At 42.8% G+C, this 25,264-nt stretch overlaps 1 protein-coding gene across 1 annotated transcript in view; it reads right to left on the reverse strand.

Annotated features, from left to right (window-relative positions):
- LOC120945468 (cytochrome P450 2D6) overlaps window positions 1-25,264 on the reverse strand; it is an 88,055-nt gene that overhangs the window by 52,232 nt on the left and 10,559 nt on the right. Inside the window, exons 2-3 of the mRNA XM_040359627.1 lie at window positions 13,277-13,448; window positions 1,144-1,296 (exon numbers count right to left, since the gene is read on the reverse strand). Coding sequence (XP_040215561.1) covers window positions 1,144-1,296; window positions 13,277-13,448 — 325 coding nt within the window. The remainder of the gene's footprint in view (window positions 1-1,143; window positions 1,297-13,276; window positions 13,449-25,264) is intronic.

Below are 25,264 nucleotides of genomic sequence, written 5' to 3' on the forward strand. Positions count from 1 at the left end.
AGCAGCTGCAAACAAAGCAAACAGAATATTGGCATGCATTAACCACTTCACTTCAATACAGGGCATTTTCACCCCCTTCCTGCCCAGGCCAATTTTGGGGGGGCTGGGGGGCCAATGACAGTGAGGTGCTTTTTCACCTTAATGCATAGGATGCATTAAAGTGAAAAAAAAAAAACCTTTACAACCCCTTTTAACCTCTCCAGAATGTGCACCTTTGAAACCACTAAACAACCAATTCACTTCCTTGTTATGTCTCACCTTGACTACTTTAACTCCCTCCTCATTGGCCTACCTCTCCGCAAGCTATCCCCTTTTCAGTCTATTATGAATGCTGCTGCTAGAATTATCCACCTTACCAACCGTTTAGTGTCTTCCGCCCCTCTCTGCCAATCCCTTCACTGGTTACCTAGTGCCCAACTAATAAAATTCAAAACACTATCAATAACATACAAAGCCATTTACAACTCTGGCCCAAGCTACATTACCAAACTTATCCCCAAATATCACCCAAACCGTGCTCTCCACTCCTCCCAAGACCTTCTGCTCTCTAGCTCCCTTGTCTTCTCCTCCCATGCTCATTTCCATTTTTCCAGAGCCTCTCCCATCCTCTGGAACTCATTACCCCAATCTGTCTGGTTATCTCCTACTCTGTCCACTTTTAGGCGATCCCTGAAAACTCATCTCTTCAGAGAGGCCTATTTTGCCTTTAGCCAACAACCAAATCTTCTACTTCCCTCATCAGTTCACCTCCCTACTACCTTTTGTTTCATCAGCCTCTCCCTATTTTATTGTATTCTATTAGGTCCTCCTAACCCTCTTGTATTGAATTGTATTGTTGCTGTTTTGCCTCCCTTTATATTGTAAACCACTGTGCAAACTGTTGGCCCTATATAAAATCCTGTATAATAATAATAATAATAATAATAATAATAATAATAATAATAATAGTAGATTTCCCCTCTGCTACACAAAAGTGTTAACAAGCTGGAGCTGATCATTGCTATTTTGCGGGTTTGTTATCTTATTTTTCATTGTATCCATTTTTCCTGGGATAATAAACTAGGTCTTTGCACACATTTTTTGCATCTTTTGTTGTCCCTATGCAGTTTATTTACGGTATTCAGACCATCATTTAATACACACCATTATAGGATTTAAATGCAGTGCATAAACACCGAGCTTCTTCTGCCACTCTCTCCTCCAGAGACTTTTTTCCCATTCCAAAGTTTCTTAATGTAGACAATGTAAACCTTCTTTGCTCTCTCCAGGATTTCCCATATCCAATAATTACCAATCCTAAGGAATCACAGCATAGAACATTTTTATTTTGAGTTAGAACATCATGGTAATTAAAGCTGTACTCCAGGCAGATATAAACAATATAAAAATGCATCTTTGTATTCAGCAATACATTGTAAATGTAATGCAATGTAGGTGCCTGAATTTGACTTGGTTACAGCCTTTTTTGCACCCCCACCCCCCACCCCAAGGAGCTAACAAGTTATGTTGCACTGCATAGAGCATACTGCAAGGGGGAGAGAGCAATTGATGGGAGCATGAGATCATCAGACTGCTGAATCTCATTTTACTGTCCAGTCACAGGCTTGGTGAGGAACAAGACCTGTAAGTGTTACTGAACTGTCGCAGATAAAAATAAGTAGCTAGATTCAGAAAGAGTTAAGCCGGCATATCAGTAGATACGCCGTCGTAACTCTGAATCTAAGCCGTCGTACCTTTAAGTGTATTCTCAAATTGAGATACACTTAAATGTAGCTAAGATACGACTGCCTGCGCCGTCGTATCTTACCTGTCTAGTTCCGCCGGCCTCTAGGGCCGTGAACGCTGATTTACGCCTAGAATGCGTAAATCAGCGAGATACGCCTATTCACGAACGTACGCTTGCCCGTCGCAGTAAAGATACGCCGTTTACGTAAGGCGTTTTCAGGCGTAAAGTTAGTCAAACAAAAAGCTGGTCTAGCCAATGTTAAAGGGGTGGTTCCCCCTAAAACACATTTCTAACAATAGATTCGTAAGACCCGTTACACTGCGGGTAGGCTGGCTTTTTTTTTTTTTTTTTAGTACATACCTCGATCTCGGCGTTTCGTCCCTTGTCAGTGGGCGTTCCTAGTTGATTGACGTTCCTCGGACGGGCGCATACGTGACGTCACGACTTTCCGAAAGAAGCCGAACGTCGCTGCGCAGGCGCCGTATAGAGCCGACTCTATACGGCGCCTGCGCAATGACGTTCGGCTTCTGTCGGAAAGTCGTGACGTCACGTATGCGCCCGTCCGAGGAACGTCAATCAACTAGGAACGCCCACCGCCAAGGGACGAGACGGCGAGATCTCGGTATGTACGAAAAAAAAAAAAAAAAAGCCAGCCTACCCGCAGTGTAACGGGTCTTACGAATCTATTGTTAGAAATTTGTTTTAGGGGCAACCACCGCTTTAAGTATGGACGTCGTTCCCGCGTCGAATTTTGAAAATGTTATGTCGTTTGCATAAGTCGTCCGTGAATGGGGCTGGACGTAATTTACGTTACGTCGAAACCAATAAGTCCATGCGGCGTACTTTGGAGCAATGCACACTGGGATATGTCCACGGACGGCGCATGCGCCGTTCGTTAAAAACGTCAATCACGTCGGGTCACGATTCATTAACATAAAACACACCCCCCTGTTCCTCATTTGAATTAGGCGCGCTTAGGCCGGCACATTTACGCTACGCCGCCGTAACTTAGGACGCAAGTGCTTTGTAAATACAGCACTTGCCTCTCTAACTTACGGCGGCGTAGCGTAAATACGATACGCTACGCCGGCTGAAACATACGCCGCCCTACGTGAATCCAGCTAAAGGTCTTCTGCCTAACCAGAGAGGGAAATGCTGTGTGTAAGAACTGTGCAAATCTGTAAATCTCATAGTGGACGGACAAATATGGATCCTTTAGCATTTACAACAGTTCTCTTATAAGTTTTTTATATGTTTATAGGGGGGTTGCCTGGAGTTCCGCTTTAACAGACAGTATAATTTACCAAATATATGCACAACTGGTGTAACTGTGTATTTTTGTTAAAATTGTATTGCATTTTGTTGTATTTAGAGGAATGTAATTGACAATGTTTACCATTACTACTAATCCTTGTAGATTCATGAAGAAACTTTTTAACAACAAAACTGTTTGAGCTTTGAATACTGTAATGGAAAATTTTGTTTATGAATATTTTACCTTTAACCACTTGCTTACTGGGAACTTAAACCCCCCTCCTGCCCAGACCAATTTTCAGCTTTCAGTGCTCTCACACTTTAAATGACAATTACTCAGTCATGCAACACTATACCCAAATCATTTTTTTGTCCTTTTTTTCATACAAATAGAGCTTTCTTTTGGTGGTATTTGATCACCTCTGTGTTTTGAATTTTTTGCGCCATAAATTAAAAAAAGACTGAAAATTTTGAAAAAATAAACACATTTTTCTTAATTTCTGTAATAAAGTTTTGCAAATTAGTAATTTTTCCTCATACATTTTGGCCACAATTTATACTGCTACATATCTTTGGTAAAAATATCCCAAAATTTGTGGAAATTATTTGGTCTGTGTGAACGTTTTAGAGTCTACAAGCTATGGTGCAAATAATAAAAAAAATGTATCACATCTGATGTACTGGCGGCCTATATCAATTCTTGAGACCCTAACAAGCCAGGAAAGTACAAATCCCCCCCAAATAACCCCTTTTTGGAACGTAGACATTCCAAGGTATTTAGTAAGAGGCATGGTGACTTAAAGTTGTCATTTTTCCCACAATTCTTTGCAAAATTAAGATATTTTAAATTTTACTTTTTTCACAAAATTGTCATTGTAATAGCTTATTTCTCTCACATGTCATGTGCATACCACAAATGACACCCCAGAATACATTCTGCTACTCCTCCTGAGTATTACAATACCACATGTGTAAGACTTTTGCACTGCCTGGCCACATACAGAGGCCCAGCATTGAAGTAGCACCTTCAGGCGTTCTAGGAGCATAAATTACACTACATCTCATTTCTCAACCACCTATTACACTTTTGAAGCCCTGGAGCATCAGGACAATAGAAAAAAATCACAAAATTACACCATTTTGAAAAGCTAACACCCCAATTTATAATCTATGAGGCATAATGAGTCTTTTGAACGGTTCATTTATTTCCAGAAGTTTTTGGAATATGTGAAAAAAATATGAAAACGCTTTTTTTTTTTTTACACAAAGTTGTCCGTTTATAAGATATATTCAACACATAGCATTTACATAGCAAAAATGACACCCCAAAATACATTCTGCCACTCCTTCTGAGTATGGCGATACCACATGTGTGAGATTTCTACACAGCCTGGCCACATACAGAGATCCAACATGCAAGGAACACCGTCAGGTGTTCCAGAGATACATGGCATGCACATACCAAGAATTACACCCCAAAATACATTATGCTGAGCAAAGCGTAAACAAAAGATTACCTGTGGTTGTAGTAGTGCAGTTGTACACAGGAGGATAGCACTGGTCCAGGCAGCAGGCAGGGACTTGATCAGCAACAGCATACACAATTGTTCAGGCAGCAGGGATACTGTCCATATACAGTCAAGGGTCAGTGCAGGCAGAGATATTGTCAGTAGTGCCAAAAATATTGGTCCTAGTAGTAGGCAGGGACATGTGGTGTGGTCAGTGTGACAGGCAGAAACATAATGGCAGTAAGTCCTACAGTCAGTAGGCAGAAGTAGGGGTTCGTTCAGAACAGAATGGGGACAGGGGTAGAGGCTTTTCCCATCCAAATCTCTTTTAAAGCCTCAGAGTTGCCAGACCCTAATCTAGGAATGAGAAAAACAAAAAAATTGTTTTCTTCATCCAGAAAAACAATTCTGGAGCCCCTCGCATATGTGAGACCCCTGTGTTAAATCCCATTAGTCCAGTAGCAGGGTACAAGATCAGTCCATGAGGCAGGCAAAAAACATGGTCAAACAGTCCATGGTCAGTTCCAGATAAGGCAGAGGTATGTACAGAATCGGCAGACAGAAGTGTGGTCGAATAACAAGCCAGGGTCAGTTACAGAGCCGGCAGAGGCATAAGGGGTGTGAAGGTGTGTGAAGGCAGGAACTGAGGATTACGTTTACCATTAGGCATGTGCATTTTGTTTCGTTCCGAATCGAAATTCGGACTAATTTTTCATTATTCGGACATTCGGATGCATACGAATTCCCGAATTGCAATATTAATGAATTTACCGAATCCGAACGAACGTTTTCGATTCCGAATCGAAAACACGCGGACGAAATTCGATCGGAATTCGAATTTTTTTTTTTTTTTTCGAATTTCGATCGAATTTCGTCCGCGGGTTTTCGATTTGGAATTCGAAAAAAAAAATATTATTTTTTTTTTTTAATTCCGATCGAATTTCGTCCGCGTGTTTTCGATTTGGAATTCAAATTTTTTTTTTTTTTTCGAATTCCGATCGAATTTCGTCCGCGGGTTTTCGATTTGGAATTCAAATTTTTTTTTTTTTTTTCGAATTCCGATCGAATTTCGAAATTATATTCGAAGAGAGAATTTTCGAATTCGACTGGATTATTCGAAATTCGGTCGAAAACGAACGAGTTCCGAAAAGGAATTTAACACATGTAACGAACCTAACTTAACGAAATTAATTAAATAACGAATTAAAACGAAACAAAACGAAACGAAATTTTCCCTTTTGCACATGCCTATTTACCATACTTCACTAATAATTTACTGAACTATGTTAACGGTGAAAACAGTCACCTATGTAGAGACCTGGTTGGGAAGGACATTGGGCACAATAATAAGATGTGTGTCTTCTGACTCCTCTACTGCTACACACCTTACATTTTTTTTTACGTCGTTGGCCTGTTGGTCTGGGAGGGATATTATCGGGAAAGTGGCGTTCGGAGAGTCGACTAATGCCCCGTACACACAGTCGGAATTTCCGACAAGAAAAAAGTCAGATATGAGCTTTTGGTCGAAAATTCTGACCATGTGTAGGCTCCATCGGACTTTTCCTGACGGAATTTCCGCCAACAAAAATTTGAGAGCTGGTTCTCAAATTTTCCAGCGGAAAAAATCCCAATTGGAAATTCCGATCGTCTGTAGTAATTCCGATGCGCAAAATTCTGACACATGCTCGGAAACAATTCGATGCATGCTCGGAAGCATTGAACTTAATTTTCTCAGCTCATCATAGTATTGTACGTCACCGCATTCTTGACGTTCGAAAGTTCAGAGAACTTTTGTGTGACTATGTGTATGCAAGCCAAGCTTAAGCGGAATTCCGTCGGAAAAACCATCCAAGGTTTATCCGACGGAAAATCCGATCGTGCATTAGAACATCTGATCGGATGTTTTCTGGAGGGCCGTTCGGGAACATAAGGGCAGTGAAAATGTCCTCCTGGTAGCCAAGTGGAGTTGCAGTAAATGATATAGGAGTTGTATATGGCCAATTGAAAAAATAAAATTACGGCTTTTTTATACCAATGGTATGTCCGTCTTGTGGCAGGGTAGGATTCAAGCATTTGGTCATTGAAGTCGACTCCAACCATGAACAAATTATATTCATAGATGCATTTTGGCTTTTGGATGAGGCCATTTCTTCTGGGGATTTCCACAAATGTATTATTGTGGATTGAAGACAACATGTAGACATCCCTTCTGTCCCTCCACTTCACTGCCAAAATCTCCTTGTTTCACATACTTGCCGATTCTCCTCTTCTCAACTTCTTATTGACAAGACTTTGAGGAAAGCCCTTTTCGGTTATTTTTTATGGTGCCACATGCTGGCATCTTCTTCTGATGAAGGTTGTGGAACAGGGGCAGAGATGTGTTGAAGTTGTCTACATACAAGTGGTAGCCTTTATTCAGTAGGGGGTATATGAGGTCCCAAACAACTTTCACGCTTGATCCCAAGTAGTCTGGGCAATTAGGGGGATGCAGCTGGGTGTCCTGCCCTTCGTACACTATGAAGGCACATGTGTACCCTGTGACTCGGTCACATAATTTTTATACCTTCACCACGTGCCCTTTTGCTGGGAATAAAATGTTTGATTTTAAGCCTGCCGCTAAATTTAACAAGGGACTCATCCACACATATGTGTTGGTCCGGGGTAAACAGCTGGGGGAATATTTCTGAAAAATTATTTAGTAGTGGCTGAATTTTGAAAAGCCTGTCATGATTTGGGTCATCTAGGGGAGGGCATTGGGTATTATCATTGAAATGTAGGAACCTCATTATCATGAGGTATCTGGTTCGGGGCATTACCTTGGAGAAGATTGGCATGGGGTGGGTTGACCAAAAGCAACGCAAAGTGTTTTTTTGGTGAGTTCCATACAAAATGTGATGCCCAAAAAACTTCAACTCCTCCACCGTTAGGTCTCTCCACTCGAAGGGACGGGCATAATAGGCTGTTGGCTTATTCAAAATAAATTGCTGTGCATACAATTGGGCCACAATTGTTGATAGCATGTCCTCTGTAAAAATTAAATAAAAAAAATTGGGGGAACAATTCTCCGTGTCCACCTGGACTCCTGGCTGGGCAGTGAAAAGGGGAATGTTGGCTTCTCCTGAATTAGGAGGAAGCCACAAGGGGTTCTGAAGGGCATAGGGAAGCTGGCATGGGTCCTTGTCCTTTCTTGCTGAGGTACTGTGGTGGTGGTGGTGGTGGATGGCATTGCGGTGCTGGTGGATGGCACTGCCTCCTCACCAGAACGCCTTTGTTTGGTAGCCAGAATATCTTCCTCCTCTGAGTCTGTCAGTGTTCCACTACTGAGGACTGGCTCATAATTTGATGTGACTACACAGGTGTGTGCTAAGCCTGCACTGATGGGCACTGATGAGCCTGCACAGATGTGTGCTAATAAGACTGCACTAATGAGGTGGCACAGATGTGTGCTAAGCCTAAACTGATGGGCACTGATGAGGTGGCACCGTTGTTCACTGATGAGGTGGAACAGATGTGCACTGATGAGGTGGAACAGATGTGCACTGATGAGGCGGAACAGATGTGCACTGATGAGGCGGAACAGATGTGCACTGATCAGGCGGCACAGATGTGCACTGATCAGGCGGCACTGATAAAGGTGCACAAATGGGCACTGATTGATTGCACATATGGGCATTGAGGCAGTACAGATGGGCACTGATTTATGGCACAGATATGCACTGATGAGGTGGCACAGATGGGTACTGATGAGGCGGAACAGATTTGCACTGATTGATTGCACATATGTGCACTGATGAGGTGGCACAGGTGGGCACTGATTGCCAAGATGTGCACAGATGGACACTGATCACTGTTGGCACAGGTGGGCACAGATTGACACAGGTTGGCACAGATGGGCACGGATACCAAATAGGCACTGTGGTACCGATGGGGCACTGGTATACCTTGGTTAGGTTCACTGTAATAACTCATATAGCACAGATCGCTCTCCCTCCTCACACGTGGTATCTGTGTGAGGAGGGAGAGCCGGCAATAAGAGATGATCTCATATGTTTACATTTGAGATCATCTCTCATTGGCCATGCCAATCGCGTAGTAAATCGCCACTGTGATTGGCCATTTACAGCGATCTGTGATTGGCTGTGTCCAAGGGACACGGCCAGCACAGAATTTCCCAGATGTGCGCTCGTGAGCATGCGGGGAACGAGGAAAGGGGAGGACGTCTAATGACGGCCTCCCGGCATTTCAGGTCCGTGCTGTAGCCATCATTTGGCTATAGTGTAGACGCCTAGTGGTTAAACAAAAGATGTCTTAATTTTTCAGTATTATTAATAATTAATAATTTACCACAAAAACTCCACAATGAATTAATATGGGCTCAACCCTTGCCTTCTTTTATCTTAATCTACATTTTGTGTCATATTCCAGATGTCTTTCCCTGACACACATCCAACAATTACTGGATCAACCTATTGACAATTAGTCGGCATACCAGATCCACCACTTTTTTAAATGAACCATTACTAAATATAGTAACGTGCCTAACCCTACACCATTTGAAAACTTGTACATGGATATATCTTTTTTTGCCTCACCACTTATCTCACCTGTATAAATCACTGATAGCCCCCCCAGAATTTGTCCCACAGTACATACATAAGTGCAAGTGGGAAGAGAATCTGCAGTTGACTTTACCCCCTGCTCAAGTCGAATTGGACTACTGTTTATTGTTTGCAAACAAGTTTTCTATTGCTAACAAATTTCAGGAGCAGGGCTACAATATTTTATGTTGTTGGTACAGGGTCCTGACTGCACTACATAAAATCTGTCTGCACACATCTAACCTATGTTAGTGATGTGGCAGGGAAGAGGGGTCCTATCTGCACATCTTTTGAACTGCTGGAAAACCAGTCCATTTTGGGAACAAGTACAACAGTTGTTATTCAAGCTTATGATAGAACTGGGCAGCCATCCTATAAGCTACTTGCTCCATCTCAACAGTGTCCCTCTTTCACATTATAATTCTTCACTCACGGTAGATCTTCTGAATGCAGCCCGGGCCTGTAGCCTAGGCCTGTATTCTGGCCCTTTGGAAAGAACCCACTATACCTCCAATCTCTTTATGGCTGACTAAAATCAATAATATTGAACGCCTAGAATATTTTTCAGCCTCCTTCCACTATAGGGAGGTAAACATTTGTAACATGTGGTATCCATGGTCAGTCCTGTTTCCACATACCAGGAATTAACCAGCGGGTCCCAACTTAGAACACCCCAGGGGCATCCTACAGGCGTACACCCTCCCTCCATCTTAACCCATATCTTTTGTAAAATAAAAACTTAAAAAAAATGGTTCTGATATGGAGACCATGGGGGGAGATTTACTAATACTGGTACACACAGGTAAACTGGTACACACGCGATGACATAACTCCTGCGCATGCACGCGGGAGACGCCAGTATTGACACGCAGACTGATGCAGCGGCACATATGTACCCACAGTTTCACAAGAGCTTGGTATGCAACAGCCCTGGCATACAGCAGCACTAAAATATTGAGGGCTTTTACTATTGATGTATTTGAATAAAATGTAGGGATTTGTTTTACTTGCTGTAGCAATGCATTTCTTGTATTGTATTTTAGTCACCTTGATCGCTACCTTGCATTTCTTGTTGTATTCCGTATCTATCCGGAATGCAGAAGGTGTCCCTTCTACTTTGTACCTTTTTACAAGGTCTGTTTTTTACTGATGTATCTGTTTTTTTTTTTATACTGGACTTTAGCCAAATAGGTTTTAACCACTTGAGACCCGCGCTGTAGAGGAAAGACGTCCACAGCGCGGCTCTCAAGTGCTGGGTGGACGTCCCTGGACGTCCTGTTGTTTACATTCCCCGCTGGGAAACACTGTGCCCGGTGCATCGCTGGGAAGCCGATGCGCGTGCCTAGCGGCCGCGATGTACGCCAGGTGCCCGCGATCGGCAGGGACAGCAGGGACGTGGAGCTCTGTGTGTAAACACAGAGCTCCACGTCCTGTCAGGGAGAGGGGAGATCGATGCTGTGTCCCTTGTACATAGGGACACAGCATCGGTCACCTCCCCCAGTCAGTCCCCCTCCACACACAGTTAGAACACACCCAGGGAATACATTTAACCCCTTCCTCACCCCCTTCCCTGCCAGTCCCATTTATACAGTAATTAGTGCATTTTTATAGCACTGATCGCTGTATAAATGTGAATGGTCCCAAAATTGTGTCAAAAGTGTCCGATATGTCCGCCGCAATATTGCAGGCCTGACAAAAAAAAAAATCGCAGATCGCCGCCATTACTAGTAAAAAATAAAAAAAAATCATAAATCTATCCCCTATTTTGTAGGCGCTATAACTTTTGCACAAAAATATGTAGAAGAATAAGTTTTGGCCTAAACCAAGAAAAAAAAAAAAATTGGGATATTATTATAACAAAAAGTAAAAAATTGTGTTTTTTTTTTCTAAATTTTCTGTCTTTTTTTGTATATAGTGCAAAAAATAAAAACCGCAGAGGTGATCAAATACCACCAAAAGAAAGTTCTATTTGTGGGAAAAAAAACTATAAAAATATAATTTGGGTACAGCATTGTATGACCGCGCAATTGTCATTCAAAATGCGTCAGGGCTGAAAGCTGAAAATTGGTCTGGGCACGAAGGGGGTTTAAGTGCCCAGTAATGAAGTGGTTAAGATCATTAATTTAAGAAAAAACAAACAGAGCACCTGCATTAGTGGAGTGATGTGGAAAATGGTGTAGGGCTATGCATTTTCCCTTGTTTACAATCCTAAATAAATTCACTCAACCAGGTAAACTAAGGGGCGTATTTATAAAGAAATGTATCTCAACATTTACTCTCTGTAACTGGCTATTGTCAGATTTTATGTACATTCACTGGAGAATTTCAGATGTAAAAATATAAAAGTAAAATGTAAAACCATGCACATCCAAAAGCCCAGAACACCAGGCATATGGGAAGGTATTCCTCTGGCAAAGGGACAACACATTTGCAGCCCAGTGTCATGCTGACTGCTGATAACAACCTGTACTACCTTCAACATTGGAAAGGGCTTTTGGAGGGGTCCCCAAAAAGTGGTTTCTCATCCCAGAGTACTTGTGCCTGAAGCTATTCAGGAGGAGAGTCGGAATGGAGTTGTAGACATGTAATGTACTTGTCCTTAAACAGTCTCCAGGGCATGCTAGTCTATGAGAAGTTAAAAAAACAACACAGATGCTCCACAGTCTTCTCTAAACCATGGACCTTCTTACACATGCCCCTAGGGTGTAAACTATGTCTTAAGCCTCATACACACGATCGAACTTCCAACAGACTTTTCTGTGGATTTTATCTCCGAAGGGCATTGTCTGTGAACTTGGTATGCATACACACGGCAGGACTTTTTCAGCCAACAAACACAAACGTAGTGACGTAATAGACGTACTACGTGTTTTTTTTGCTGTTTACCGCCACCCTTTGGGCAACCTCTGCTATTGTTGTCTGATCTTTAGCATTGGTTCTAAGCATACGTGTTTGTACTTTGGACTTTAGTCTGATGGACTTGTGTACAGATGATCGGATTAGTCGACGTAGGACATTTGTTGCCGGAAAGTTTGTCTGCTCTCACAGCAAACATTTGTCCAATGAAAACGTTTGTGGAGCGTACACACGGTTTGTTGTCAAGAAGTCAGATCGAGTGTACGGGCCTTTAGAGTTTAATAAACTAAACATACTGGAAAATCATTACGACGCATGCGAGGGATGGGAGCGGACGGACTGATCCGGTGAGTCTGTACAGACGACCGGATCAGTCCGCTGGACTGGATTCCAGCGGATAGATTTCTTAGCATGCTAAGAAATTTTTATCCGCTGGGAATCCGTCGGCTGGATTTTTATCCGCCTGAAAATGTCCGCTCGGACGTACACACGACCGGATCTATCTGCTGGAACTGATCCGCGGATCAATCCCAGCGGATAGATCCGGTCATGTGTACGGGGCCTTAGAGGAAAAATCAAAGGGAACCTCTGATTAAAATTGAATTCTGGGCTCAGCCCCTATCCTCCACGGCTCCCGTTCCCCCACCTCTACCACCTTTTTTTGATACTTACCTTTTTCAAGTCGTCAGGCTGGTCACATGACATTGAGAATCTTCGTCCATTTTGGATTTTCTCCTGCCAGTAAAAATTTTCTGAAATATTTTCAAATTTGATTACCACATAAATGATGTGGTAAAGAAAGAAAATCGCACAATGTTTAAAGTACCATAAAAAAAAGCACAGGTCTCCTGATAATCATAGATCCACTGAAGATATCACACTCTAGTGCTACAGTCACAGGCAAGGTCTATTCTTTATGTATATTCCAGCTTACCAGTCTTTAGTTGTGATGGCAGCATTAATTTTATTTTTTCTTACATTTTTCTTTACATAGTGGCCATGCCAGTAACACACTTCCTGTCCTAGCATGACATGACATAGGACAGGAAGTGTGTTATGACTACAGAACATCCCCCCCTTTAATTTTCTCCAGCTTGGAACAATGCAAACTGATAACAGTCACGCATAGGAAAATATGCACAAACAAAGTTTCTGGCAGCATTAGCATATATTTTGTGTACTTAATAATAATCTGCAAAAAGAAGAGTAGATTAGAAATCTACCTTTCTAATTTTAGCTAATGGTCCAATTGACCTCATGGCCAAATATCAGTAAATTCTCTCTCTAACTAAAATACTGCTGATAATTATTTTAAATCATTTTATTTCAGTTACCTTTTGTGTTGTCTGTGAATCCTAACTTCTCAAAGAGAGGAAACCGAGGGCGATCTGCTATATCCTCAGATCTGTTGATTAAAGCTTCCTTCATTGCTTCAAATCCATTAAGCACCACTATCTTGTGCCAGAAGAACTGCACGCTAAAAATGTCTCCAAACTTTTGCCTCACCTGTTGAAAACATATTGCATGAATTTTATTAATAACAATTTGTGTATAAAACTAAGATCTAACTATTTAAAGTGTATTTAAACCCTCAGCTTGTAAAACATCCCATTTATTTTAAAATAGAAATGAACGGCAAAAATATTTGTGTGTACAGTGCATTCGGAAAGTATTCACAGCACTTTTCCACATTTTGTTACATTACAGCCCTATTCCAAAATTGATTAAATTAATTATTTCCCTCAAAATTCTACAAACAATACCCCATAATGACAATGTGAAAGAAGTTTGTTTGAAACTTTGCAAATTTATAAAAAAAAAAAAAAGAAACGAAAAAAAAAAAATATGTACATAAGTATTCACAGCCTTTGCCCAGTACTTTGTTGAAGCACCTTTGGCACCAATTACAGCCCCAAGTCTTTTTGAGTATGATGCTACAAGCTTGGCACACCTATTTTTGAGCAGTTTTTCCCATTCTTCTTTGCTGGACCTCTCAAGCTCCATCGGGTTAGATGGGAAGCGTCAGTGCACAGCCACTTTTAGATCTCTCCAGAGGTCTGAGCTCTGGCTGGGCCACTCAAGGACATTCACAGAGTTGTCCTGTAGCCAATACTTTGTTATCTTGGCTGTGTGCTTAGGGTCATTGTCCTGTTGGAAGATGAACCTTCGCCCTAGTCTGAGGTCCAGAACGCTCTGGAGCAGGTTTTCATCAAGGAGGTCTCTGTACGTTGCTGCATTCCTCTTACCATCGATCCTAACTATTCGCCCAGCCACTGAAAAACATCACCACAGCATGGTGCTGCCTCTGTTTATTGGCTTTTTTTTCCCTCGCGATCAGCTTGAGGAGAATAGAAGAAAGCCAGTAATTGGCTTCTGTTACAGGGACATCGGAATCTGTGCTTGCCAGTGCTGCTAATCAGTGCCCACCAATGCCACTTGGTGCCAATCGGTGTCCACTAGTTCCACCTATCAGTGCCCACCAGTGCTGGCAATCAGTGCCCACCAGTGCCACCTATAAGTTCCCATTAATGTTGTCAATCAGTGCCCATCAGTGCCTCAGCATCAGTGTCACCTATCAGTGCTGCCTTTCAGTGTCACCTACCAGTGCCCATTGATGCCACTTCTCAGTGTCCTTCAGTGCTGCCTATTTGAGCCCAGTGCCCTATCAGTGCAGCCTCATCAGTGCCTCCTTACCAGAGCCCACCAGTGCCACCTCATGAGTGCCCATCAGTTCAGCTTCATCAATGCCCATCAGTACAGCTTCATCAGTGCCACCTATCAGTGCCCATCAATGAAGGAGAAATATTACCCATTTGCAAAATTTTATAACAAACTATGATTTTTTTTTTGTTTCTTTAGCAAAAAATAAAAAACCCCATTGGCGATAGAATATCACCAAATGAAAGTTCTGTGCGAATTAAAAAAAAAATTGGGTACAGTGTTGTATTACTGCATTCAAAGTGTGACAGCGTTGAAAGCTGAAGGTTGGCTTGGGCAGGAAGGGGGTGAAAGTGCCCTGTAAGCAAGTGGTTAAAGATGCATATAAAACAGCAAAGCAAAATCCAATGTTCATAGCCCCCTATACCCTGGATTACCACTATATTCTTTATCTTAATTTTCAAAGTTAAAGTGGAGGTTCCCCCTAAAAAAAAATTCTAACAATACATTCGGAAGACTGCTTACACTGCGGGTAAGCTGGCTTTTTTTTTTTTTTCCTACATACTTCGATATCGCCGTTTCATCCCTCGGCTTCCGGGTATGATTCTTACTGGACCTAGTTGATTGACGTTCCTCCGACCGGCGCATACTGCGCGTCACGACTTTCCGACAAAAGCCGAACGTCATTGCGCAGGCGCCGTATAGAGTCGGCTCTATACGGCGCCTGCACAGCGATGTTCGGCTTCTTTCGGAAAGTCGTGACGTCAAGTATGCGTCGGTCAGAGGAACGTCAATCAACTAGGAACACCCAGCCCCACAAGACTCATACCCGGAAGTCGAGGGATGAAACGGCGATATCGAGGTATGTACGAAAAAAGAAAAAAAAAAGCCAGCCTACCCGCAGTGTAAGCAGTCTTCCGAATGTATTGTTAGAAATTTTTTTTAGGGAAAACCTCCACTTTAACCACTTAGGCTGCATTCACATCTAGACGGACGAAATCGCGGCGTTTTGTCGCCGCAAATCGCGGTAAAAATAGCGGCGTTTTGTACCGCGATTTGCGGCGACAAAACGCGGGTATTGTCCGCCTAGATGTGTCCCAGATTGACCCCCTCTATGGAGATGATTGCCATCTCCTAGCCGAACGCTCGAAGACGCCTGAAAAAAAGGTCCGGGACCTTTTTTCACGCAGCAGGCGACAGGCGTCCGGCGTTCGGCGTGGAGATGTGAACCATCTCCATAGAGGGACATGTATTTCCAGCCCTCTGGCGGCAGAGGCGTAGCGCTACAGGCGTAAAAACGCCTAGATGTGAATGGGGTCTTAAGCTCCGGACCAATACGCTGTCTAAAGACCAGAGGTGTTTTTACAATTTGGCAATGCGCTGCTTTAACTGGTAATTGCGCGGTCATGCAATGTTGTACCGAAACGAAACTTGCGTCCTTTTCTTCCCACAAATAGAGCTTTATTTTGATGGTATTTGATCGCCTCTGCGATTTTTATTTTTTGCGATATAAACGCAAAAAGACCGTAAATTTTGAAAAAAAATGATTTTTCTTATAACAAAAAGTAAAAAAAATCGAATAAACTAAATTTTAGTCAAACATTTAGGCCAAAATGTATTCAGCCACATGTCTTTAGTAAAAAAAATCGCAATAAGCGTATATTTATTGGTTTTCGCAAAAGTTATAGCGTCTACAAACTAGGGTACATTTTCTGGAATTTACACAGCTTTTATTTTATGACTGCCTATCTCATTTCTTGAGGTGCTAAAATGGCAAGGCAGTACAAAACCCCCCCAAATGACCCCATTTTGGAAAGTAGACACCCCAAGGAAACTGCTGAGAGGCATGTTGAGTCCATTGAATATTTAATTTTTTTGTCCCAAGTGATTGAATAATGACGAAAAAAAAAAAAAAAAAAAAATGTTTACAAAAAGTTGTCACTAAATGATATATTTCTCACACATGCCATGGTTATATGTGGAATTGCACCCCAAAATACATTCTGCTGCTTCTCCTGAGTACGGGGATACCACATGTGTGGGACTTTTTGGGAGCCTAGCCGCATACGGGGCCCCAAAACCCAAGCACCGCCTTCAGCATTTCTAAGGGCACAAATTTTTGATTTCACTCCTCACTACCTATCAAGGTTTCGAAGGCCATAAAATGCCAAAATAGCAAAAAAAAAAACCAAATGACCCCATTTTGGAAAGTAGACACCCTAAGCTATTTGCTGAGAGGCATGTCGAGTCCATGGAATATTTTATATTTTGACACAAGTTGCGGGAATATGACAAACTGATTTTTTTTTGCACAAAGTTGTCACTAAATGATATATTGCTCACACATGCCATAGTTATATGTGGAATTGCACCCCAAAAGACATTCTGCTGCTTCTCCCGAGTACGGGGATACCACATATGTGGGACTTTTTGTGAGCCTAGCCACGTACGGGGCCCCGAAAACAAAGCACCGCCTTCAAGATTTCTAAGGGCATACATTTTTGATTTCACTCCTCACTACCTATCACTACCTATCACAGTTTTGAAGGCCATAAAATGCCAAGATGTCACACAACCCCCCCAAATGACCCCATTTTGGAAAGAAGACACCCCAAGCTATTTGCTGAGAGGCATGTTGAGTCCATGGAATATTTAATTTTATGGCCCCAAGTGATTGAATAATGACCAAAAAAAAAAAAAAAAAATTTTTTACAAAACGTTGTCACTAAATGATATATTTCTCACATATGCCATGGGCATATGTGGAATTGCACCCCAAAATACATTCTGCTGCTTCTCCTGAGTACGGGGATACCACATGTGTGGGACTTTTTGGGAGCCTAGCCGCGTACGGGACCCCGAAAACCAATCACCGCCTTCAGGATTTCTAAGGGCATAAATTTTTGATTTCACTCCTCACTACCTATCACAGTTTCGAAGGCAATAAAATGCCAAAACAGCACAAAACCCCCCCAAATGACCCCATTTTGGAAAGTAGACACCCCAAGCTATTTGCTGAGAGGCATGTTGAGTCCATGGAATATTTAATTTTTTTGCCCCAAGTCACTGAATAATGACCAAAAAAAAAAAAATACAAAACGTTGTCACTAAATGATATATTTCTCACACATGCCACGGTTATATGTGGAATTGCACCCCAAAATACATTCTGCTGCTTCTCCTGAGTACGGGGATACCACATGTGTGGGACTTTTTGGGAGCCTAGCCGCGTACGGGACCCCGAAAACCAATCACCGCCTTCAGGATTTCTAAGGGCATAAATTTTTGATTTCACTCCTCACTACCTATCACAGTTTCGAAGGCAATAAAATGCCAAAACAGCACAAAACCCCCCCAAATGACCCCATTTTGGAAAGTAGACACCCCAAGCTATTTGCTGAGAGGCATGTTGAGTCCATGGAATATTTAATTTTTTTGCCCCAAGTCACTGAATAATGACCAAAAAAAAAAAAATACAAAACGTTGTCACTAAATGATATATTTCTCACACATGCCACGGTTATATGTGGAATTGCACCCCAAAATACATTCTGCTGCTTCTCCTGAGTACGGGGATACCACATGTGTGGGACTTTTTGGGAGCCTAGCCGCGTACGGGGCCCCGAAAACCAAGCACTGCCTTCAAGATTTGTGTGAGTGAAATCAAAAATTTATGTCCTTAGAAATCTTGAAGGCGGTGCTTGGTTTTCGGGGTCTCATACGCGGCTAGGCTCCCAAAAAGTCCCACACATGTGGTATCCCCGTACTCAGGAGAAGTAGCAGAATGTATTTTGGGGTGCAATTCCACATATAACCATGGCATGTGTGAGAAATATATCATTTAGTGACAATGTTTTGTACATTTTTTTATTTTAATTTTTTTTGGTCATGATTCAATCACTTGGGGCAAAAAAATTAAATATTCCATGGACTCAACATGCCTCTCAGCAAATAGCTTGGGGTGTCTACTTTCCAAAATGGGGTCATTTGGGGGTTTTTTGTGCTATTTTGGCATTTTATGGCCTTCGAAACTGTGATAGGTAGTGAGGAGTGAAATCAAAAATTTGCGCCCTTAGAAATGCTGAAGGCGGTGCTTGGTTTTCGGGGTCCCGTACGCGGCTAGGCTCCCAAAAAGTCCCAAACATGTGGTATCCCCGTACTCAGGAGAAGCAGCAGAATGTATTTTAGGGTGCAACTCCACATATAACCATGGCATGTGTGAGCAATATATCATTTAGTGACACATTTTTTTTTTTTTTTTTTTCTCATTATTCAATCACTTTGGACAAAAAAAAAAAAAATCAATGGACTCAACATGCCTCTCAGCAGTTTCCTTGGGGTGTCTTCTTTCCAAAATGGGGTCATTTGGGTTTTTTTTGTGCTATTTTGGCATTTTATGGCCTTCGAAACTGTGATAGGTAGTGAGGAGTGAAATCAAAAATTTACACCCTTAGAAAGCCTGAAGGCGGTGATTGGTTTTTGGGGTCCCGTACGCGGCTAGGCTCCCAAAAAGTCTCACACATGTGGTATCCCCGTACTCAGGAGAAGCAGCAGAATGCATTTTGGGGTGTAATTCCACATATGCCCATGGCATGTTTGAGCAATATATCATTTAGTGACAACTTTGCGCAAAAAAAAATATATATATATATATATATTTATATTTCCCGCAACTTGGGTCAAAATCTAAAATATTCCATGGACTTAAGATGCCTCTCAGCAAATAGCTTGGGGTGTCTACTTTCCAAAATGGGGTCATTTGGGGGGGTTTTCAATTGTCCTGGCATTTTATGCACAACAATTAGAAGCTTATGTCACACATCACCCACTCTTCTAACCACTTGAAGAAAAAGCCCTTTCTGACACTGTTTGTTTACATAAAAACATATTATTTTTTTGCAAGAAAGTAAAGTTGAACCCCCAAACATTATATATTTTTTTAAAGCAAAGGCCCTACAGATTAAAATGGTAGGTGTTGCAAAAAAAATTTCCACACAGTATTTGCGCAGCGTTTTTTCAAACGCATTTTTTGGGGAAAAAATACACTTTTTTTTATTTTAAAGCACTAAAACACACTATATTGCCCAAATTATTGATGAAATAAAAATTATGATCTTAGGCCGAGTACATGGATACCAAACACGACATACTTTAAAATTGCGCACAAACGCGCAGTGGCGACAAACTACATACATTTTTAAAAGCCTTTAAAAGCCTTTACAGGTTACCACATTAGATTTACAGAGTAGGTCTACTGCTAAAATGACTGCCCTCGATCTGCCCTTCGCGGTGATACCTCACATGCATGGTGCAATTGCTGTTTACATATGACTCCAGACCGACGCTTGCGTTCGTCTTTGCGCAAGAGCAGGGGGGGACAGGGATGCTTTTTTTTATTTTTTTATTTTTTTATATATTTATTTCGCTTTTTTTATTTTATTTGTTAACTGTTCCTTCCATTTATTTATTTTTTTACCATTTTTATTGTTATCTCAGGGAATGTAAATATCCCTTATGATAGCAATAGTTAGTGACAGGTACTCTTTTTTTTTTTTAAATGGGGTCTATTAGACCCTAGATCTTTCCTCTGCCCTCAAAGCATCTGACCACACCAAGATCGGTGTGATAAAATGCTTTCCCATATTCTCAATGGCGCCGTTTATATCTGGGGGGGGGGACATTCCCTCCCACTGAATGTAAAAGCAGTCTAGAGGCTAATTAGCCGCTAGGACTGCTTTTACATGAAAGCCGACCGCTGGCTGAAAAGAATGATACCAAGATGATGCCTAAACCCGCAGGCATCATTCTGGTATAACCATTCAAAGTCCTGCAACATACCAGTACGTTGATGGTTCTTGTTGGACATGTATTGTAATCTTTTTTTTTTTCATGCAGTCTGTTGGCTGAACAAAAAAAAGATTGATCGGTGGGTATGCCCACCATTAGAATACCTCCCTTCATCCACCCACTTCTAATGATGGGCATACATGCACCATTTATATATGCCGAAGCATGGGGGCATCCTCCCGCAAAAAAGTTATGCCGCGTACGGTCGGACTTTTCTATGCCGCGTACACACGGTCGGACTTTTCTATGCCGTGTACACATGGTCAGACTTTTCCACAGGAAAGCCTCCGTAGGAATGTCAACCGTATGTACGCGGCATTAGGAGCAAAATCGCTCCTCCGCCCCTAATGCCCCCATGCTCCGGCATATATGCTCTTTTTTGAACTGTAGTGGTGAAATCACCTCCTACAGCATTGGAGTCGCGGCTTTATATATCGTGGGAGCAAACGCTGTTGCTGTCACGCTAAATAAATCCGCACTGCAACTGAATGGCGTACCTGCTAAGCAAATGATGGTTAACATTAAAACAAAGTAACATTCCAGTATAACAGTAAGATCATACCATACCTGCAAAGCAAATACCTATAAAAAAACATAGTAAAAAATAAAACATTTTTTAACGCAACCTGTGCCTAAAATATATATATATGCCAAAGCATGGGGGCATCCTCCCGCAAAAAAGTTATGCCGCGTACGGTCGGACTTTTCTATGCCGCGTACACACGGTCGGACTTTTCTATGCCGTGTACACATGGTCAGACTTTTCCACGGGAAAGCCTCCGTAGGAATGTCAACCGTATGTACGCGGCATTAGGAGCAAAATCGCTCCTCCGCCCCTGCTGCCCGCATGCTTCGGCATATATGCTCTTTTTTTTAACTGTGGTGGTGAAATCACCTCCTACAGCACTGGAGTCGCGGCTTTATATATCGTGGGAGCAAACGCTGTTGCTGTCAAGATAAATAAGTCCGCGCAACAGCTGAATGGCGTACCTGAAAACAGTAAAATAAATTACATACCTGAAAAGCAAGCATGAAAAAACATAACAACAATAAAACTTTGCAGAATAGAATACAGTAAAAAAGAGCAGAACAATAGAGAGAGAATAGAGAGGGAGAGAACAATAAAACGACAACTATTTTTGGTTTTTTTATTTTATATTTTTTTGTGTGTTTTTATTTTTTACTTTTTTTTTTTTTTTTTTTAACACTTTTTTTTGTAACTGTGAACTGTAACTTCAACTTTTCGGTTCCAGGTTTGGGTCTCTCAAAATGCGATGGCATCTTGGGAGACCCTGTGTGAGTGTGCCTAGCCTGTGAAATGTTTCACCCTACACTAATAATTAACGTGTGTGTGGAAGCGTTCAAAACATTCACCAATACAAAGACCAGGATTGCCAGGACATTTGGGACAAAAATAACGGGTGTCACGCCTAAATCCGCGCTTGGTACAGACACGACATTTTCTTTGGGGGGCTCGTTGGGTAGGGGTACTCGGGAGGACATAAGAAAAATGCCTCTCATGCAGTCGGCTTACTGCATTTGGTAGGAGATGGTGAGGTACAATACCGCCTGGATACAGGAGTTCTGTGATGATATCCCTCTGGAATTGAAGGAAGGATTCATTCCGTCCTGAAGCTCTGTATACGACATGAGCATTCAGTAGAGCCAATTGAAATAAATGTAGAGACACTTTTTTGTACCAGCGTCTCGTCTTACGGGCAATATGATACGGCGCCATCAACTGGTCGTTGAGGTCCACCCCTCCCATATTAAGGTTATATTCGTGGACACAGAGGGGTTTCTCCACAACACCAGTCGCCGTACGAATTTGGACTGTCGTGTCTGCGTGAAGGGTGGTAAGAACGAAAACATTCCTATTGTCCCGCCACTTCACAGCGAGCAAATTTTTACATCTGCAGCAGGCTCTCGCCCCCGGCCTAACACGGGCATCTACAAGCCGCTGGGGGAAGCCCCGGCGATTAGGTCGCACGGTGCCACATGCTCCAATCTGTTGATCAAATAAGTGGCTAAAAAGTGGCACGCTGCTGTAAAAATTGTCCACATACAAATGGTACCCCTTTCCGAATAAGGGTGACACCAAGTCCCAAACAATCTTGCCAGCGCTCCCCATGTAATCTGGGCATCCTTCCGGCTCTACCTGACTATCTTTTCCCTCGTAAACCCTAAAGCTCCATGTGTAGCCTGTGGCCCTGTCACAGAGCTTATAGAGCTTGACCCCGTATCTGGCACGCTTGCTGGGAAGGTACTGTTTGAAAGACAAGCGGCCAGCAAATTTAATCAGGGACTCATCAACGCATACAACCTGCTGGGGATTAAACAAGGCTGCAAAACGTTCGTTGAAATGGTTTACGAGGGGCCGAATTTTGTAGAGCCGGTCAAATTCAGGGTCTCCACGTGGACGACAAAGTGCATTGTCACTGAAATGCAGGAACCGCAGGATCGCCTCGTATCGTCTCCTGGCCATGTGAGCAGAGAAAATGTACATATGGTCAATGGGATGTGTGGACCAATACATCCGCAATGACGGAAATTTGTGTATGCCCATGTTGAGGGTAAGGCCCAGAAAGGTCTTAAATTCGGAAACCTCGAGAGGTTTCCATTCTTTGGCAAGGCGAGACTGGGGGTTAGCGGCGATGTAAGTACCAGCATATAAATTGGTCTGGTCCACAATAGATCTATAGAGATCTTCCGTGAAATACAGCGAATAAAAATCAAGTGACATAAAGTTCGCTGTATCCACCTGAATACCGGGTTGGCCAGTGAATGGGGGAAGTACAGGTGCTGTAGAAGTGGTGGGGACCCAATCAGGATAGGCAAATTCTACAGGAAGGGCACTATGGGCACGACGGGCCTGTCTCTGTCTTTTTCTTGGTGGCAGCGGGACACTACTTGTGCTTGCCACATCGCCAGCTTCAACTGCACTTATGGGACTCGCCACGTCACCAAGTGTTACTGCAGTGCTGGATAAACGACCAGGGTGTACTAGGCCGCTGGTGCTTGCCAATTCACCAGAAGGAATAGCGGCGCTAGTACTGGATCTCTGCTCCATACGAGGGTCCTGCGGTTCTTGCTGCTCAACAACATCAGAATGGGATCGGGTACGCCTGGCCTTAGCAGGGACCTCAACTTCGTCGTGCGAGCTATCTGACATGGAGCCGCTGTCGTAAATGGGTTCATATTCTGAGCCAGAATCTGTCAGATGCGTGACCTCCTCCTCTTCACTATCTGACATGCACATGAACTCAAAGGCCTGCTTATCATTGTACCTTCGGTTTGCCATTTTGGACTCTAAATTTAGTGGTACAATGGTAAGGATTCACAGGTAAAAAAAGCACCTGACTATAGAAAAGCAAATGTAGAAAACGCTTCAAAAAAAACTGTAAGCGATCGCAGGGATCAGGCCTGTCTCTGCGAACGCTGCAGTTATGTGTCTTGTGTTTTGTAAGTGACAGTGATCGATCGATACTGCACTTGGGTGGGTTGGGCTGGGCAGAGGGGGAAAACGCAGGTGCTAGCGGGTATCTGGGCTGATTCCGCTAACAATGCGTTTTTGGGTACCCTAAACTGCTGGGTACGCTAGTATAGATCTGATCAGATCAGGTATCGATCCGTTCAGATCCTATACCACTAAGGGGGGTGTATGCTTAGCGAGTGGGTGTAAGCGGTACTGGCTCTAACCTAACGCTGCCTGGGGTGACGCAGACCCTGACTGGCGCTAAAATTAAATTTATATCACCCGCCGGGTGATCAGGGGGTTAAACCTATTGGGTTATATACGGCGGGTGCTCTGATGCTATAAACAGCAAACTAACCAACCAGCGTCAACCGTAACACTTATACGGTGATCACTGGTGAAAGGGTTAACTAGGGGGCAATCAGGGGGTTAAAACCTTTATTCGGTAATATATGGGGGTACCTAACGCTTTCTAAAAACCTGGTGGCGAACCTAAAATAACTAAATAACTAACTGGCTAACCACGTCACCAGTGACACTTATACAGTGATCAGTGGTGAAAGGGTTAACTCTAGGGGCAATCAGGGGTTAAAACCTTTATTTATGGGGGTACCTAACGCTATATAAACCTGGCGGCGAACCTCAAAAAAAACTAACTGCCTAGCGGCAACAGTGACACTAATACAGCGATCAGAAACCGATCGCTTAGTGACACTGGCAATAGGGGTGAAAGGGTTAACTCTAGGGGCAATCAGGGGTTAAAACCTTTATTTATGGGGGTACCTAACGCTATATAAACCTGGCGGCGAACCTCAAAAAAAACTAACTGCCTAGCGGCAACAGTGACACTAATACAGCGATCAGAAACCGATCGCTTAGTGACACTGGCAATAGGGGTGAAAGGGTTAACTCTAGGGGCAATCAGGGGTTAAAACCTTTATTTATGGGGGTACCTAACGCTATATAAACCTGGCGGCGAACCTCAAAAAAAACTAACTGCCTAGCGGCAACAGTGACACTAATGCAGCGATCAGAAACCGATCGCTTAGTGACACTGGCAATAGGGGTGAAAGGGTTAACTTTAGGGGCAATCAGGGGTTAAACCTTTATTGGGGGGGGGGTAGGGGGCTACCCTGGACCTAAAGGGGCCTAAACCTAACTGCCCTGACACTTTTTTCTGTCACACTGACACTAAAAGCAGTGATCAGAAAATAAATGATCACTGCAATCAGTGACACTGTGACAGGGGGTGATCTGGGGGTGCTGGGGGGGTGATCGGGGGGGGTTATGTGCCTATGTGTGCTGTGTCAGTGTGCTGTTGGTGCAACTCACAGTACTGACG

This window comes from Rana temporaria, chromosome 7 (genome assembly GCF_905171775.1).
Source record: "Rana temporaria chromosome 7, aRanTem1.1, whole genome shotgun sequence".
NCBI lineage: Eukaryota > Metazoa > Chordata > Amphibia > Anura > Ranidae > Rana > Rana temporaria.